General features: G+C 39.6%; 1 protein-coding gene across 3 annotated transcripts; it reads right to left on the bottom strand.

Moving 5' to 3' along the window:
* Positions 1 to 565: 565 nt before the first annotated feature.
* Positions 566 to 18,281, bottom strand: LOC114535985. Of its 3 annotated transcripts, none has more exons than XM_028557330.1 (23): positions 17,892 to 18,281; positions 16,275 to 16,320; positions 16,071 to 16,168; positions 15,801 to 15,946; positions 15,269 to 15,364; positions 15,067 to 15,191; positions 14,448 to 14,556; positions 14,246 to 14,354; positions 13,518 to 13,615; positions 13,358 to 13,411; positions 13,178 to 13,238; positions 13,004 to 13,096; positions 10,777 to 12,693; positions 10,474 to 10,524; positions 10,302 to 10,390; positions 10,096 to 10,212; positions 9,861 to 9,953; positions 9,335 to 9,521; positions 5,691 to 6,263; positions 2,580 to 2,756; positions 2,289 to 2,366; positions 2,088 to 2,169; positions 566 to 1,946 (listed from the first exon to the last, which is right to left on the bottom strand). In XM_028557330.1, the coding sequence occupies exons 1-23, from the start codon at positions 17,980 to 17,982 to the stop codon at positions 1,868 to 1,870; spliced, it is 4,569 nt and encodes a 1,522-aa protein (XP_028413131.1). In that variant the 5' UTR covers positions 17,983 to 18,281; the 3' UTR covers positions 566 to 1,867. The 3 variants fall into 3 exon arrangements, with proteins under 3 accessions (XP_028413131.1, XP_028413130.1, XP_028413132.1); XM_028557329.1 differs by having other exon boundaries at positions 13,178 to 13,241; XM_028557331.1 differs by lacking the exon at positions 10,474 to 10,524 and having other exon boundaries at positions 13,178 to 13,241.
* Between the last annotated feature and the right edge of the window lie 447 nt (positions 18,282 to 18,728).

Here is an 18,728-nt window from a genome sequence, read left to right on the forward strand (position 1 = left end):
TCATCTCATCAAGGTTGGGATGAGGGATGCCTCACAATGAAGAAGGGTGAGAAAGCAAGATTTATCTTGCAAGCACACAAGGCGTATGGTGCCGGTGGCTTCCCAGCATGGGGATATCCTTTTTGATGAAAAATTATCTTAGCTAGTTGCTTGTATTAGACCAAGACAACATCAATGTCCTACACTAGCAGCAGTTTAGTCTAGCAATACCCTACTTCAAGAAACATGTACATATATTTCAGGCTCCCTACCCAAAATTGCAAACCAATTTCAGACTAGTACAAATTTACCACATGCATTGAAGACCTCATCTTACCTTCCTAGAAGCAACTTTGTTTTCCTTAACACTACCCACAATCCCAGCCAACTCTCCGCTCCAATTTGATATTGAATTACTGAAGATCAACAACAAGTAAAAAGACAATACAATGAACAGATGCTGAGCTGCACTACATTCTCAATAATAAATCTCAATGCACTAGAACTAGTAATGATATTTCATCAATTTTAATAGAAACAATAAAATACTCCATACCCAATCTCTCTGTATTCTTTGTGTATCCGAACCAGCGCCATTGAGCACAGCTTCAAATACCAAAAACCTTTCAATTCTGTTTCAAGTTGCACCAAACTCACACGTACATATTTATTGATACATTAAAATTCTACAATATACTTACAACTTCATTAAAAACGGGGAATATTTCAAAGCTATGATTTGTTAAAAAAATTTATCACACTAATAAACTATTGCAAACCCAGGACAAACTAACTACATGAGAAGCAACTTTGAAGTTGCAATGTTTTGCTCTTATTTTATGTATCAAAAATGGACACTTCAATCGATGTGAAGGTATTATTAAACTGTGTCGTCCATAAACGTTTTTAGGAAATGTGACTTACAACGTGTCAAAATGACGTGTCCTCCTTGCGGATAGGAAATAGTTGAGTCATAGTAAAAAACTTGAAACGACGAATGTTAGTTTGTCAAGAGTTATGAACTACTACTACTCTTTCCTCTGGGATAAGGGCTGCCTTCCACTGTCGCGTTTTTTGCACGTACGTGTACGCACGTAAAAGCTTTCTAAGTTGTTGTATAAATAATTTTATGCCAGAACAAACATACCAAATCATCAACAGAATCCAACTCTATGAATCTACATTCAATCCTTGATTTCATAAGTATCATTGAAAGGATGCGAAAAACGCGACAGAGGAAAGCCGACTTTCTGGTAAAATTTCTGCCTCTCAAAATCTTGCGATACATAATTATTTCTAGCTAACGTAGTGTGGAAAAAAAATGCAACTTCACTTAGATTTTGTCGACCTCATAAACGAATGTTTCCAATTAGACACGTTTCTGTCTATTATAATCATGGTTCCTATTTGCATGGAACGCAGACAGAAGAATAACTTAACCAACAAGCAAGTTTACATCATTTCCACAATGGTAAACGACCAAATTATATATGTACTTCAAAGCCAATAAATAGTTTCTGATATTTCTATATCATCCACTGAATAGAAACAGTGAATATTTATAAACGTTCCCTTGGAATCAAATACTTGAACGCTATTAGACAAGGGCTTGATTGGTGGCGTAGCAAGCGGCAAGCCTTGCAAATTCAAAGATGCAAAACTAGAGTTAGATATACTAGCTACTACATACACATCCATTTCCAATGCACCATGAACAAGCCTGACTTGACTTTACCACCCAAAAGTTATTTATCAAAGCATATCTGGATATTGGTCACCACCATACTATAACTGACCATCAAAATGCTGCAATTTACCAACCAAACTCTTGTCCTTCGCCGCCCTGTTTCCGTCTAATATATTATCATTTGATCTCTTTCACTCACATCTATTTAAACATATCGTCCAGTTCCGAGTTTAGATTATCCAACATTCCTTGGATATCGTTGAAAAGCATGTCTGTTTTACTGTAAAGAAACGAGAAACATTGTCAGGAACGTTTCACAGGGAGAGAGACGATTTTATAGAGACCAGACTGGACAATGCATGAATGTTCCACGTCGTGCAAAAATGAGTTTAAAATTAGTTTAGTTTCAATCCTAAAGCACCTTTGTTCCTGCTGGTATTTTTCCACCTCTTCCTCGCGTCTTTGTTGTTCCAGCAAATCTTCTTGAGACAAAGTAAGATAACCTGTCAAAAAAGAGTGTTTCTCTTTAGCTTTCTCTTTAGCGATTTCACAACACAGTACGAACGATGATGTTATAAGAAAGCTTATTCCGAGTCTGAAAAGATAAACGCGCGATGCTTACTTTGTTTTGTGATGTCTTCAATTGAATTACCAGTTGAAGGTTTGTGATGAAGAGTTTCTTTGATTTCTCGTTGGAATTCTGCAGAATTAAACAGAAATATTGAAGTGTTTCTTGCATATACTGGTCAAAAAAAATAATCTTAGTCCCTTGACTTAAAACCAAATCTATTCTGCACTGAGCTAAAATCATCATTATATTAGCCCAATTTTTGTTGTCTCGTAGTAGAAGAGACCTCAACAGTTTCTTCATTCACCGATGAAGTGTTGCAAAAATGAGAATGGATCATCGTACCTTCTGATTCGCTATTCAATGATCCCTGACTGCCAGCCAATGAACTGTCGACTGAAATGCCACTTTCTGATTTTCGATCTCGACCGAGCGTCGATGGTGGAGACTGTTCCGAGCCACTTTCTGACAGAGCTTCAGCCTCCTTGATCACCTCCGTGAAGTCAATCTTTGCATTGGGATCTGAAATGAGACACACAGATTGATTATTATTGATGCTACTCGTCATCCAGCTTACTTCTATGATCCTGTATATTGTAGAATACTACCTACACTGGACCACGACGTTTGAGATATCTTTCTCAGGTAGTTCACACACAAACCACGACAGCTTATTGTAGAATACTACTTACACTGGACCACTACTGAGATATCTTTTTCAGACAAAAACAACGGCATCATGAGGCACAAACAATTGACCCCACGTTTGAAGTGCCTAATTACTTTCTAAATCTAACCTAGACAGGACTCCAATTACTCGATGCAAAAGCTCGAATGCCCAAACCGGATTTCATTAACATCTATTTATACTGTGCTATTATTGTAGAGAATTATTAGAATATTTTCAATAGTGTGTGTTCATGTCATTTATTTTCACAGCGAGTGAGCAAATATTGAAACAGCATGTGGCAATTTGTCTCAATAGAACGCACGAGGCGGTTGCAAAGCCAATATAAACAAAACTATAATTATTTGAAGTCCCAATTTGTGTGTCCTGTGGTATGGGAAATGCGGGTTGCTACGTTATATGAACTGGACTGGACAGAAGTCACTGAACTGGATTCACATCAGATAGTGTAGAAAGTTAGGAACACTACTTGCTATATCACGAGACCGCGAGTCCAGTTTAAGGGCGGGATCAGTCCAGGCTTTCCACAATGATGACTTGTGATAAACTACGGTTAATAGAACCGAGATAAACTCAAGACATGTCTCATTGCCTTTAAGAGGCATTTTGCCCAAATTTTGTAAGTGGAATATTAACATCCTGTTCCATACTATACTCGGAAGAACAAACGACGGGAACATATATTACATGCCTGTGAAAAAAATGATCGAAACAACTTTCGTAAGGTGTGGTGGAAAGCCGACGTTACTTGGGAAACAATTTTGCCGACAAAATATCGATGCTATTTGAGAATCATCAAAACAATTACGATATTTAAAATTCGGAAAAGTCGTGAGAATTAATCGCGGTAAGGTCAATGGTCCACTTATATCATCTCATGCCAAGCGCCTCGCAGATTTTTTGGGAATAATTTGCAATTCGGGTTGTAACATGAATATTTGAAATACTTTGAAGTGTAGCGATATTGAAAAGTTGTTTTCCCTCTTGTTTTTGGCGACAAAACAACGTTTACATCACAAATCTTTAAAATAACTTTTAAAATACTTTTAACAAACACTTTTTGGTCTGTGGGCTGAACGAAATTGCTTCGAGCGTTGTACACAGACGCTCTTCTTTTTTTCTTACTTCGTCTTATAAAAATCTTCGCATTAAAACGCTGGTAATTTTTATTTATGACAGCTCCACACAGCGCAGCATTTGAGCGGAAATTACTTTGATAACCAGATCACGTTCAACACGAGTCAACGGTATTCAAAACCGTTTAATCCTCTTAGAATGCACGTAGACCAATCAAGTGATATATCTAAACTCAGGCACTCCAGCGCCGATAAACGATTCTAATCTCGTTAATTAACAAGGTTGATAATAAAAAACATCAGTTATAAACTATGAACACATGCGCAGCTTTTACACAATTTCCCCTATCGTGTTTCCAAAACATATATTTGCAAAAACTGTAATGTATTTTTACATAGACAAGTACAAACGATTCCTGACGGGACGTTTCGTTTGTGGGCAGGTGATACAAGTTAAAACGACAGGCGAGTTTTCCCCTCATGAATAAAGCCACCGTGAAAAGTCTGTTGTTGGCGTACTCATTGAAAAACTTCGCAATCATTTGAATTTGAAGCTTCTCATGAATGTATAATAAACGTCAATATATGAGAATTTCAGCAAAGGCATTTGTAAACATCCATGTTCCAATATATTTGGCAGGGTCATGGACTCATGGATCACTCACATGACGGATGAACGTCTCGACTTAGCGCTGGCTGAATCGCAAAGTGGATGAACTCAAAACACAAACCACCCTTGCATTGAATTAATTAAATAAACGTGATCTATATTCTTGAAGTGATTCTTGGAAAAAACATCTGCGATGTATTCCCCGCGCTATGGTGATCATTTTAACGTCGGATTTCAACACATCGTCTAATCTATTGTTGCGGTGAAACGAATCTAGGACAGACTGCTTACAGATCAGTTTCGATCGAACGATGCCAATCATTGTTTCGCCTACTTAAGCTAAGAATATGCCTTATTTTGAGTTTCCGACGGAACGCGAGACCTTCTTGAAGGGTTCCTACCGAACACAATAACTTGCCACATTATACAATCGCTTCAAAAATACATATTTATGTGGGGGAAGGTTCCAGAAGCGGTTAGCGAGGCGATGTTTTGAATTAGATCATAGCAACAAACGAACGTTGTATTCTGTTACGATTGAACGCTACGACAGCACACTAAGTGTTAAATACTTCCTGAGCTAACACTTCAGCTTGTGCCAAATTTAACATTCAATCTCGCGTTTGTAATTCCACTATTTATTTAGCCTTCGTTCGAGGTAAAATGCAAATTAGGACCACAAAGCCGTCTTAGGAATAAACAAGATGTAGCTTGTTCGTGGTTGGAACGATCTTCGAACATCGCAAATTCGTTGCAAACGTTCCTTCGTAAGGTTGAATTACCAGAAGGAATGTCAACGATGCGATCATCGGTAGCCTATGTTTACCTTACTCGCGAAATGTTCAAATAGGGTGCGGATAAGATCTAGATGACCGAATACCCTTGACTACGGAAAAGGTAAATCACAAACCAAAACAAATCGAAATTATTTGTGATAAATGAATCCCGTTGATTTTCAACAAGAGTTTGTTGTAGATTTAAATAATCTACACTCATTAAACTTAATCCTCTTGGCCCGATGACGCCAAGCAATATTCACGTTTCATAAGATTGAAATAAAATATAATATAGTAGCGACGTACCTGTAGGACTGTGGTTGAATTTGTTAACTTTCACTCCGTTCGCTTTGGGTTTAGGGGCGACTACGGGCGGTGGAGCTTTCTTATACGACTTGGGTTTTACTGGAGGTGGTTTGGCCTTCACTTTAGCCGTTTCCTCGTGAATTGCGTGTTGGAAAGAGGCTGCAAGCTCTTTCACGCCGTCAATATTATCACTGCCTTCCGTGTTCCCATTCATCTCAACTGTAAGGTTTTTATTGTCCAAATCTTTCTCGATATTTTCGTTATTTAATTGGAGTGACTCCTCTTGCGGTCCTAGATCTTCGCTGATTCTCTTCGATTCTTCTCCGTCCGATATTTGCTCCTCCGAGCAACTGAGTTCTCGATGTGCGACTGTCGTGTTATCGTCACTGATGGTTTTACTCCCGGCGAAATTCAATACTCTGGGAACTGCATACTCGCCCACGCACTCGTCAGCATAATCGCGCGTGACACCCACGGACTTGACGTCATCATGAGAAGGCTGTGTCCGTTCCGTTTCTAGCATGCAATCTTCTTGAACATAGTTACATTCTGTCGTCAACTCTTCCTCGTTATCTGTAAAAAAGGAAGACAATCATTAGGTTTATTAAGAGATAATCCAGGATTAAGAGGTAATCCTGGATTGAGACATAACTTAATCTTGTTTACATGGATTCGCTTCAGGTGTAACGAGGCTTGTAAAATATTTGCATTACTAATTTTCGGCTTATTGCTAGGTATTAGCAGAAGGCTCGATGCAAAACTAGTCTTAAAAGTTAAGATTTTGCATCGCTTGCTATTAATAGTCAAAGGCTTCTTGAGAAATTTCTGTCACACATTTAGTGAACGAGCTTTACGAAGCAGTCGACCCTGCAATAGATGAATGGATAATTCACACGACAAAACAAAGATATTTTGAAAAGATAACAGACATATTGGAAAAGAAGATTCAGCGAAGGATATGAAAGGCAGCCTTTACGGGCTTGAAGGAGTATGAAAGAGAGAGGCTACATTTGAAAGAGAAGTTGTTTTTTTCTGTTTTCTTCGCATGGAAACAAATATTGTTGTTATTAACCCGCTTATAAACATAATTCAACACGGACTTAAGCCAAGATTTGTTAGTGCTGGAGAAAAAACAGAAAAATCGGCAACTTTGAACTTTAAGAGGCCCACATGCAGAAATCTTTCCAGATGATGCTCTAAAGACAGGGAAAGAAATCGAAGGATTTTGTTTCATCCTAATTTCAGATCTGTTGAACGGTCTTCTAGCAATGACTCGTGGCTTCTCTCATTTGTCTAATCATTAGATTCTGGAACAGTTACAAAAGACTGAAGCACTGTCACGTTCATAATGCACAGCTGAAGGAAGTTATTTGGTGTTAATGGTTTATATTTTTTCTGTCAGAAGTGATGTAAAAATAGCTTCAGCTTGAGACTTTTTATCATTAACGGAATTATACAAGATTAATCCTCAGGGGGGTGCCACTAGAGTGCCACTAGAGGAGGGGGGGGTCGTAGCGTTTGGAGAAAATGAATGCAGTATTCACTGTTTAAGTTGAAAGAATTTTTCTTATGTAATATCAGGGCGTAATTTTAATCAATGACTAGCCACAATATCCAAGGAAATTCAACATCTTTAAGAAGGCAACATTATATAACTGCTTTACTTCATGCATTTTAAACGCTGCAATTTTTTACCAAAAAAAGACGTAATGACTAAACAAGTCATAAATTAGCATCTTGAGTGGGCACTCCTACAAGCTGTGGGGTCTGACGCCTTCTGTACAGGAAGTTCAGAGTTGCCACAGGAGACAGCAGTGACAATCAAAGAGATGTTTCTATACAAAATTACCTAGTTAACCCAGAATAGCCCAGAAAAATTTTCAGGATGGAAGTATTGATTCGGATTTGATTGATGAGTATTGGGATGGTGTTTTCAAAGGTGGAAGAAAGATGATGAACTATATTTCTCTTGCAGTTGGGAGAGGAATAGCGACAGATAGCTTAATTTCCTTCAAGGCGTCCTTAATATCAGGGAGTGTCTGGCTAGTGAACGAGTTGTGTGTGAACGAGGATATGGCCGAGTTGACTGGCCAGTTTTCGATGAAGGCAAAACTCCTCCGGGCCAGAAAGCAGAACTGAATTCTATTGATCCTAATTCTCAGACAACCAAACGACAGTTGCTTATCGCCTGCCACAAGCGAAGTTGCCTCTGTCTCATCCTACACCAAATTTAGCCAGAGTACTACAAGCATTTATTGAAATCAGTTTTTGCTGAAATATATCTCAATTTTTGCTTCCATTACAAGGGACGGTTGTACGAAGACTATAGACAGCTCTATCCATAGGATAGCTTTTCGACTATCTGGGAATAGCGTTATCGAACCTTCGTACAACCTACGCCAGGATATTTCTCAATATACAATCACCGCTACATACTAAACTACATTGAATAACATCGCCCAAGACCGGTTGTTCAAAGGGCGATTTCTTTCCAGCATTTCCACAGTATGGAAACACTGTGTGTTTACTGGTCAACAAAAGTGCTCGGCAGTTACACAAAATGCAATTCCAAAATCTAAAACATTTTATTGCTAAAATTCTAACAACATTTTTGCTCTAAATGTAGTCCACCTTGAAGCAGAGTTATTTTTTTAAGACGAGCCGGTATTGATACAATCTATCAGTGTTAGTTAACAGTTGGTTAATACAGTCACAGTTTATACGTTTAAACGTTCTTGAAACTTTGAAACTTTAGTATATCATGCAGTTCCTGCGCTATTTTATCGATATTTTTACGATGATATTAGTATTCTCATTACGATAAACGACGTTATTATGAAATCAATTTTCGTTACCATAAAATTACTTTTATTACAATTTTATTGCGTTTTATTATTATATTCGTTAAATTTCTATTATTATTATTATTATATATGATTATTTTCGAGTTTCGACGATTATTACTTGAAGTATTGATAACAGACTCGCACAACGGATGGCCAACATTTCGCATGGGGGATAAAAATTTCAAAAAGTTGATGAAAACAGGACTGAACAATGTTGTGCTGCACCTCACGATCTTACGTAGTTGTCATATGTTGCTACAACTGTTTTTAGCTTTAGTGAAAGTGAAAACTCGTCGCCAACCGTGTTCGTGGCGTGCTGAACGACAATATTCAGCCTTATTCTCATCATCGAAGAATTCATCTTTACCATGTATGGGCGTATAACTCGTCTATTAAGACCGGTTTCAGAGCGACAAGGTGGACGACAAAATAAATATCTATCTGACACAAAATTTCATTTAAGCGTGCAATTTGGCAGGCATGCCCAATCTGTGAGTCCTCGCAGATTTATCAAGTTTATTGTGTATAAATATTGCACCGTAAGCCGGGATCTACCACGAGAAATTGAGTATATCTTCGGGATTTAGGGTTCGTTGTAAACCAGAAGCTAAGATTTGAAAATCGTTTCGAAAAAATACGATGTAAATGGGGCATGTTAAAATACGAAATGATTAGTCGAGGTATATTGCATGCTTGGGAATCATTCGTGAATCCACAGCCATCTCAATTGTGCATTATTTATCCACGTTTTAGGGAAAGAATCGCCTCTTTAAACAACCGGTTTCCACGGTGTAGTACCTCTTTGTTGTAATTTCTTGGTCGCCATGAGAATTTTACGTTGATGACCAACTTTTGTGATTCCGATCGCATCAAGATCCTCCTTCGTGAGGTCGTACAGGAATTCGATGTCATCAAAACCGCCATCCATGAAATGACTCTCGTAGACAGACAGACCCAGAGATTTCAGCCATGATGGAACGTTATTCTAAAAAGAGTTGAAGGTTTATATTCGTATTCTGCAGAAAATATGCAAACATTGACCAAGATATTATCCAGTTTAGTTCAGAGTCGGGTTATAAAAGGTTCTATATGTATACTTTTAATGAATTCAGCGTACAAATTCATAGCACCCCAATTTCAAGCTCATGAGAGGACCATTTAACGAGTAAAATTATATCACAGTTAATAGAAATATGATTAGATCAAGAGCTATGTCACATAATTTTAAAGAAAGCCTACATATTGCCCAGAATCCTCCCGGGGAAGGTTAAGTACTCTCCAACGATCTATCCATTTCACCTGAATGAACACACAGTCTAAATACCTCGTACGTGATCACTGGTTTTGGCAATTTCACAGCCTCGGATAAAAGTCTTTTGCGATGACCAGTTTTTGTTATCATCATATCAGATAAATCCTGAAAAATGGAAAAGGAAGAAGACACTTAGAAAATCTTTCGTGCGATAACCGTTAGTGCTATTTGTTGTCTAATCTTTTAACGAAACGATATTTCGTTTTGAAAGGATGAGTTTTCTGCACATTAGATCATGCACACTCACTTCTGCAGTTAGTCCAGCCATTGCAGAGAGGTCAAAACCAGCGCCCGCGAAATTATCCATGTACGCCAGCAGCTTGGATTGGGCCAGCCAATCATACAACTCATCATATTCGACCTTCTGTAGAGAGAAGATAACTTCAGCTGTCTTTCTCTGTTGTAAGTCATTAACTGCATGGCAATGTCGACCAATCAGAGAACGTTACCTACCCTTGAACTTGGAGCATCCGACGAGGAATCCGGTGGTACTTGGGGCACTGGGGGGACACGAAGGACGGGTAAGGAACCTGCTGTTGATTCTGAAAATGAAAGATTGAAAGACTAGTCTACAAGATTGCAGAAGGTTAGGACGGATGATGAATAAAATGATAAAGAATCATACTCTCGTTCGAATCATCTTTAGAATTTTGACAGTCGCCACTACATTCATGATCTGGAAATCAACATACAGTAGGATGCGTGTAAATTAACGATTGATTAAATCAGCATTTATGAAATCATTCTGATGTATAAATGAATCATTAATTCATTATGATAAAAATAAGAGAATTATGCTTTTACTGACAAAAAAATCAGACGGTTGCTGTGTGCAAAACTCGTCAAAACGAAGTCAGTCCTTCCTAAGCTGATAACAAACAACAAACAATTGTTTATAATCTCGACATACCGCTACAGGACAACTTACTTTGCTCTACAGTGCTCTGCTGTTGTCCGCTGACTTCGCAGTTTACGTAACAGTGACGACAAGGTTTCTCGGGTTTCTGGGATACATCTGACTTAAGGTGGCTGGACTCCTCTGCAGCATTTTCGGCGTCCTCGTGTGGTACATGACGTGGTATCTTTCGTACCTCATAATGGCGCGTTTTTAGCGGGACAAAGTTCTCGTAAAACTTTGAGGAGATGGCCAAGGGTTTGGGCGGGGTGGGGGCCTCTACCACGGGGGATTCCGGGGAAGAGGAACGCTTCACCGGGTTGATAAGAACGTAACCCTTTTTGTCAACTTGAACCTCTGGTTTAGTCCATTGTCCTTTGAGTCTCGTCATATCTTCGTAGCCTGATTGTGAGCCCGTAGGTGGGTGAAGAGTTCCGGGGGTTGAAGGTTGGGTTGATTCTTGAGTGATAGGTGGGGGGTGGGGGAGAGAATCTCGGTCTTCGGAGTGGGGTTCTTCATCGCTAAGGTTAAGGGAATCCTCCATCTGTCTCGGTGGCGAATGAGTCGGAGAGGCCTTAGGGGAGGCTTCCATGAGTGCTTGTGGCGGTGGGGGGAAGTCGTTCACAGAAGAAGTTGAAGGAGAGGTGAGGTTCTCTGGTGGAGGAGGGAGAGGTGGCGAGGGTGAACGATTAACCTGGGGGTTTACATTAAGTTGATTACTAACATTTGTTGTTTCTGTTGTATCTGATAAGGATGCTGGTGGAGGGGGGAATGAAGCTGGGGGAGGGGGGAATGAAGGTGAGGGTGGTCGAACGGGCTTCTTGAAAACGGCGGGGGGTAATTCTTCCGCTTGGGGCTGGGGTGACTTTGGTGTTGGTATTTGAACGGGCTGTTTAAAGAATGTTGGAGATTGCACACCTTTCTTGAGAAGAATCGGGGAAAGCGGCGACACATCCATGGGTTTAGGGAGTGGGGGTAGAGAAGGCGAGGGTGATCTTGGTGTGCTTTGAGATGAAACATCACTTGACACGGGCGATGGCGTGGTAGAGCACGAGGGTGGCGGAGGGGGTGGTGGAGGGGGTGATGTCATCCTTCTGTCACCTCGCAACGAAGATCGATTCTTTTTATCGTTCTTTAGCCCCGAATCAAAGGAGGGTCTCTCCCCGGACAGCGAGTGTCGTTTCTTCAAAGGCAGAGGAGAAAGGTCTGGTGAATGCGTCACCAGCGATGACATGGTGTAATGTCGAGATTTTTGTACTGGGTTCACTGGAAGCTGTGATTCGGACAACGACCTTTGCTGTCCCTGGTCTACAATAGCTGCTCCTTGTTGTCCCTGGTTTACAATAGCTGCTCCTTGTTGTTCTTGATTGTAGGTTAATGATTGTTGTTGTTGCTGTTGTTGTTGTTGTTGCTGTTGTTGTCTGCTCTCTTGCTCAACCCTCTCTTGTTGTCTTCTCATTCGTTCCTCTTGCTGTCTCTGTAATTCCAATCGAAGTTTCTCCTTGTCTTCAGCTCCTTGCTTCCCGAGCATCTGTTGTCCCAGCCTGGCATAACTGCCGTTCACTCGCACCGATTTCTGAGTTTCATTTGTCCTTCCGACATCCTTTTTGGGAGCGGTTGTAGCATTCTTGCCGTCCATTTGCTCTGCACCGTCAGAATTCGGCACCCAAACATCGGCATATTCCGTTTTCGTCTTCGGAGATGAGGGGTTCCCCGACTTGTTATTTTGATTATCCACGATCATTATGTCCAAATAGTTTAGTTTCTTTTTGCTGTCATCTACTTCGTTCACAGATCGTGAACGCTCGGCCGCGCTTCGGGCTGCTTCGCCATTGTTCGGGGCAACACGAGACGAACGGTCGTCAGGTTCTGATTGAGATCTATTCGGCGGTTTCTTACGGAAACTACTCATTCTCGGAGCACGAGGTTTGCCTGCTACTGGTTGACTGGCTGGATAATGAAAGAAATATCCGATTGATCCAGTGTTACTACAGGAGGTAACCTAAACTAAACTAACTTTATTTATACTGGATAGCTTTATCAGTTCTAAACTGTTCTTCCTAGAGGTCCAGTAAGGATCATCTCTTATTGATCCAGTGTTACTACAGGAGGAAACCTAAACTAAACTAACTTTATTTATACTGGATAGCTCTATCAGTTCTAAACTGTTCTTCCTAGAAGTCCAATAAGGATAATCTCTTGTTGATCCAGGGCTACTACAGGAGAAACCTGAACTAATCACAAATACAAGTTCACTTACGTGGTGCGACGGTCACAATCTCAAACGAATTTGAAACTGTTCCAAGAGTTGAGAATTTCGAAGCCTCGCTGGACGAACTAGACGAACGCTTCACTGAAAATAACATGAATACCAAGAGGTTAAACCGCTGCCCAAGTTGGGATGACATGAAAAAAACAGGAATGGGTTTAATACCTGAATTGCGAGGCGATCGAAGAACTTGGACAACAGACGAGGGAAAATATCCGATTCTTTCCTTCTGATAAAAGATACAATAAACGTGAGTCAAAATTCACTCAGTTTAAACTCGGTACTTACATCATTCATAAATTTCCTAATTGTTCAAGAACATATATTAGATAAAATTCGACGCACATGATCATCTCTCACGCATCCCTTCCACATTCCGTCCTTCCGTCTGTCAAGAACCTAAGTAAAACACAACAAAATATTTCATCGACCGCAGCTCAATTGGAATAAACCGTGCGCATCTTTGGAATAAACCGCATCTTTTTGACAGGAATTGTAAACTTACCAATACAATGTCGCCCATCCGCAGAGTCAAGAAAGAATCATTTGTTATGTTTGCATAGTCCTTCACAGCTTTTGCATAGACTACCTCCACTGATGCTTCTGAAAGTTAAATAAATTAGTTCAGACACAAACCACGACAGCTTATTGTAGAATACTACCTACACTAGACCACCACGTTTGAAATATCTTTCTCAGGTAGTTCAGACACAAACCACGACAGCTTATTGTAGAATACTACCTACACTGAACCACCACGTTTGAGATATCTTTCTCAGGTAGTTCAGACACAAACCACGACAGCTTATTGTAGAATACTACCTACACTGAACCACCACGTTTGAGATATCTTTCTCAGGTAGTTCAGACACAAACCACGACAGCTTATTGTAGAATACTACCTACACTGAACCACCACGTTTGAGATATCTTTCTCAGGTAGTTCAGACACAAACCATGACAGCTTATTGTAGAATACTACCTACACTAGACCACCACGTTTGAGATATCTTTCTCAGGTAGTTCAGAAACAAACCACGACAGCTTATTGTAGAATACTACCTACACTAGACCACCACGTTTGAGACATCTTTCTCAGGTAGTTCAGACACAAACCACGACAGCTTATTGTAGAATACTACCTACACTGAACCACCACGTTTGAGATATCTTTCTCAGGTAGTTCAGACACAAACCACGACCGAATATTACTGTTTCAAAACACTGACTTACCTCGTAACAAATGCTTAATCTCAGACGAAGCTCCTGACTTGGTGAACTCTGTGACCATATCCAAGGCTGTCTGTCCTTCTCTGTTTTTCAAATTCACATCAATTCCAGCCTAAGATGAAACAAACTCCACAAATGAAAACAAGACAATCGTGAAATAAAAAAATTACATTAAAGTATGCTTGTGTGCAGCTTGATAACAAACCTCAACCAAGTACTTCACAACATCAGTCTTTCCATAAAGTGCAGCTTCATGAAGACATGTTCCAGTTGGTCCTCTCTGGTTGATATCAGCGCCTGACTCAACCAACAACCTGAAAGGTATCACGTTATTGTAGTCAAGTAGAAAGAAATACAAAGATTGTTGTTTAATGACAAAAATGGACAAATGTTAGAGTTATATAATGAGGGATGGATTCAGTGTGGTTTTGTAGGGAGGTGGGAGAAGGGAGGTGGGAGAAGGGAGGTGAAAGAAGGGAGGTGGGAGAAGGGAGGTTGGAGAAGAGAGGTGGGAGAAAGGAGGTTGGAGAAGGGAGGTGAAAGAAGGGAGGTGGGAGAAGGGAGGTTGGAGAAGGGAGGTTGGAGAAGGGAGGTGAAAGAAGGGACGTGGGAGAAGGGAGGTTGGAGAAGAGAGGTGGGAGAAGGGAGGTGAAAGAAGGGACGTGGGAGAAGGGAGGTTGGAGAAGGGAGGTTGGAGAAGAGAGGTGGGAGAAGGGAGGTGGGAGTTGGGAGAAGGGAGGTGGGATTGCCAGAGCCCGGGATAAGACTCTGAACTCCCAAGTACCAGTACATCAGAATAAAATAAAATTTGATAACTGATGTACCTGACAACGTCAAAATGGCCTGTTTTGGCTGCCATGTGCATGGGCGATGCTTTTTCCTGAAACTCTTTTGGATTCAACAACTTTTCGCATTTTCCACGGCTGTTGTTGAGCAAGATTCGGACAACCTGGGAGAAAGTTCTTAGTTAATAAATGCAACTCAAACCTGGTCAATTTTACAGTTATTTGTGAAAATTCTCAATACCTCCAAATGGCCAAATCGACATGCGAGATCCAAAGCAGTTTCACCTTGATTGTTCACTACTGTAGGATCACAATCATGATCAACCAAGCGCTCAACCTGGAATAATGATTGGAGAAATTAATATAATGGTGGCTGTGGACCTTCCTGGAGGTTCAGACAATACTTTTTGACCTCTAGGAAGAACAGTTTAGAACTGATAGAGCTATCCAGTATAAATAAAGTTAGTTTAGTTTAGGTTTCCTTCTGTAGTAACACTGGATCAATAAGAGATGATCCTTACTGGATCTCTAGGAAGAACAGTTTAGAACTGATAGAGCTATCCAGTATAAAAAAAAGTTAGTTTAGTTTAGGTTTCCTCCTGTAGTAACACTGGATCAATAAGAGATGATCCTTACTGGACCTCTAGGAAGAACAGTTTAGAACTGATAGAGCTATTCAGTATATATAAAGTTAGTTTAGTTTAGGTTTCCTCCTGTAGTAATACTGGATCAATAAGAGATGGACCATTGGTATCTTATTCCTGCACACTTACCACTCCATAATTTCCATGTTCTGAAGCCAGATGTAAAGGTGTAGCTCCACTTCGAGAGCAAAGATTTGTCTCAGCTCCAGCATCAAGAAGCAGTAACGCAGGCTCCACTTTCCCTGCCCATGCTGCCAGATGCAGCGGCGTCATTCCTTGAAACGACAAATAGAAAATAACTACATTATTATTGCCTAACTACACCTAGCTAGAGACAGCAAAGGATCATTTGCCTGGCTTGGATTTCCAATTCAGCATCTTTAAAATCAGAAAACACACCTTTCTTATCCTTGGCATTAACATCACATGAAAACTCCAATAATCCCATGACAATCTCACCATTTCCACTGAGGGCAGCATGATGGAGAGGAATGAATCTGGTAAGAAAATTGGAAATTTAAATTAGACTCAATTTAGGCTGGGGACTATGAAGAAAGGTAGTCATTTTGAAGTAATAAATGATGTACAAAAATTTATACGAACCCATCATGATCAATAATATGAAGAGAAGGTTTCTTATTTCCTTTTCCTATAAAAAATTGTTATATTATGAGGTTGAGTAACTTCCAAAAATGCACATGGAACTTCTGGATGTTTCTACACAAGGGCTTTTATTGGGAGAGTCAGTTGAAAACAGAAAGCTGGTTTCTTAATCATGCCAGTTAATCCTATTAGTTCTGTTATTAAACCACTTAAGACAATCAGCTTTTGGAGCTGGTAGAAAAACAAAGAACATGCCATTATCACTGTAAGTGGAGAGATTAAATTTACAAAGTGAATCAAATCTTAGCTTAGTAACTTTCCTGAGGTAGCACCCTATTTTTAACAGTTGCTGTCCTTTATAGATAGTGGACAGAAGAAAGTAACTGTTTCCCTCTTTTGAAATAACAGTATTGCACCTTTCACAGGCAAAATACTATTTTGCATGCATTGAGCACTGTACATTTGGCAATGGCACATCTAATGGCTTAATGAGAAACAGAAAGGTTTTTTGTTAAGTCATTGACTGGCAATGTTCTAACACTGATAAATCAATTTGGTCATGGGAGAAAGAATATTGCTAGGGGGTATGTTATGGTCTGTTGCCATGAAATTACAATTATTCAACATAATAAACTACTCCTTTGAACACATTAATGCAAAATACCAGCTGTTTGCTGGCAGTCTGCCGAATACGATTCATATCTAGCGGGAATAATTTGCCTTCATGATGAAGTTTCTAATTCAATTTATCTTAATATTAGACCTTGTATATCGATCGCATTCCAATATATGGGATAACACAAAGAAGTCACATGCGTTTTGACAATATCACTAGGTATCAAAGTAAAGGTCGATGCACCGCTAGTGTTGTTAATATCCCTGCAACATCTCCAAACAAACTATGCTGTCAGAAGGATTATTCAAAGAACAGGTGTTTATCTATTTATAAAACACATTAGCAACAGTTAAAAGAAGGGTTTAGGATCTAATAAATTTCAAGTTTCCGTTGAGATTCAAGTGTGTAGATTCTAGAGGAATCCAGCTTTGCAATATGCAATATCTACCTCAGATGAAAGCTTTTTATGTCGACATACAAATAGATTATCGGTATTTGTCGACAGAGACAAAGGCTGTGTCGGCATTACAGTAATTGTGTTATCCAAAGTACACAACGCCGTCTTCCAATATATTAAACCTCTCTATAAATATTTACGTTTTACGATCTTCACCAACAAAGTTCCCTTTAAATGGCTGAGGAAGTGGCGTTTTATCTGCGTTATAAATGACCAAAACAGACCATATATATATCGGCTTAGTTAACAAAACAAACGATAGGGGTAAACACCACAGATATGTTTACACATACCTTTCGGAATTCATGTTTTTGATATGCAAAATTTCACAATCAAAGCGTGTTTAAAAATGTACCCCTTGCGGTTTACAAAATGGTCATGATCTAAACGTCCCTCTATTATTTGTTAATTTCTGAATATCTCAACGTTTCCTGTGGCCGGTTACAAGTGATTTGTTTGCATTTCAGTTAAGATTTTATTGTCATGTTTCACGCTGAATGACAACCTACGAACGTACGCTCGAAAAACACAAGCGAATACTTACTCGATTTCGACTTGAATTTCGTTATTATCTTTCGGAATGACTCCACATCGTTCCTCCGGATAGAATGAACAAGTTCTTGCTCTTTTCCCATGCTTTCTCATTCCCAATTATCTCGCGAAAACGGCAGACGAGTGCTGTTCAAACAAGCATCAGACATTCATAATTTGCGATAGCGCCTTACACTCAAACACTACAGATATCGTTTCATGTGTCAAGGTGCCGCTCGTCCGTCTGTGCGAAGCTATGCCAAAATCCACTCGATTCCCAAGCATACAAGCTTCTCTTCGTCCTTTGTTTAACCCCAGAAACAATACTAAAGCTGTCAAATTTATCAAAACAACAACATATGTTTGAAATGTTTTGCCTCAAGCTTTCTCTTCGGCATATCAAACAAAATACTTTATTGGATTGTGTTTCCACTATGCAAGCCTCACGTCCTTAGATAACCGCCTTCGAAACTGAATAGGTTCCAAAAATAGCATTTTAATATAATATGAATTTATATTTTTTGAAGACGTTAGAAATAATTCTCTACCACTATCAACGATTGTCGCTCAATTCGGTTCATTTTTGATCTATTTGTTATCCGTCCCTGATAAATTTTGCTCGCACTTCTTTATTTCCTCCAAAGTGGAAGCCCCCCACAGGGGACCGCACGTAATGCAGATTAGGTAATTTTCGAAACGGAATTTATGCGAATCGCTTACATCCCACGTCGAGAACTTATATGGTATTCTCATCATAAATATTGCTCGTAATTCTGGTAATAATGAAAATAAAAGTCGAATGAATAAAGTACTTAGTACACGTGTTGTCATGTTTCCATTTAGAAAGAAT

The sequence above is a fragment of the Dendronephthya gigantea genome, unplaced genomic scaffold, assembly GCF_004324835.1.
Source record: "Dendronephthya gigantea isolate DGI-Jeju-01 unplaced genomic scaffold, DenGig_1.0 000129F, whole genome shotgun sequence".
NCBI classification, from domain to species: Eukaryota; Metazoa; Cnidaria; class Anthozoa; order Malacalcyonacea; family Nephtheidae; genus Dendronephthya; species Dendronephthya gigantea.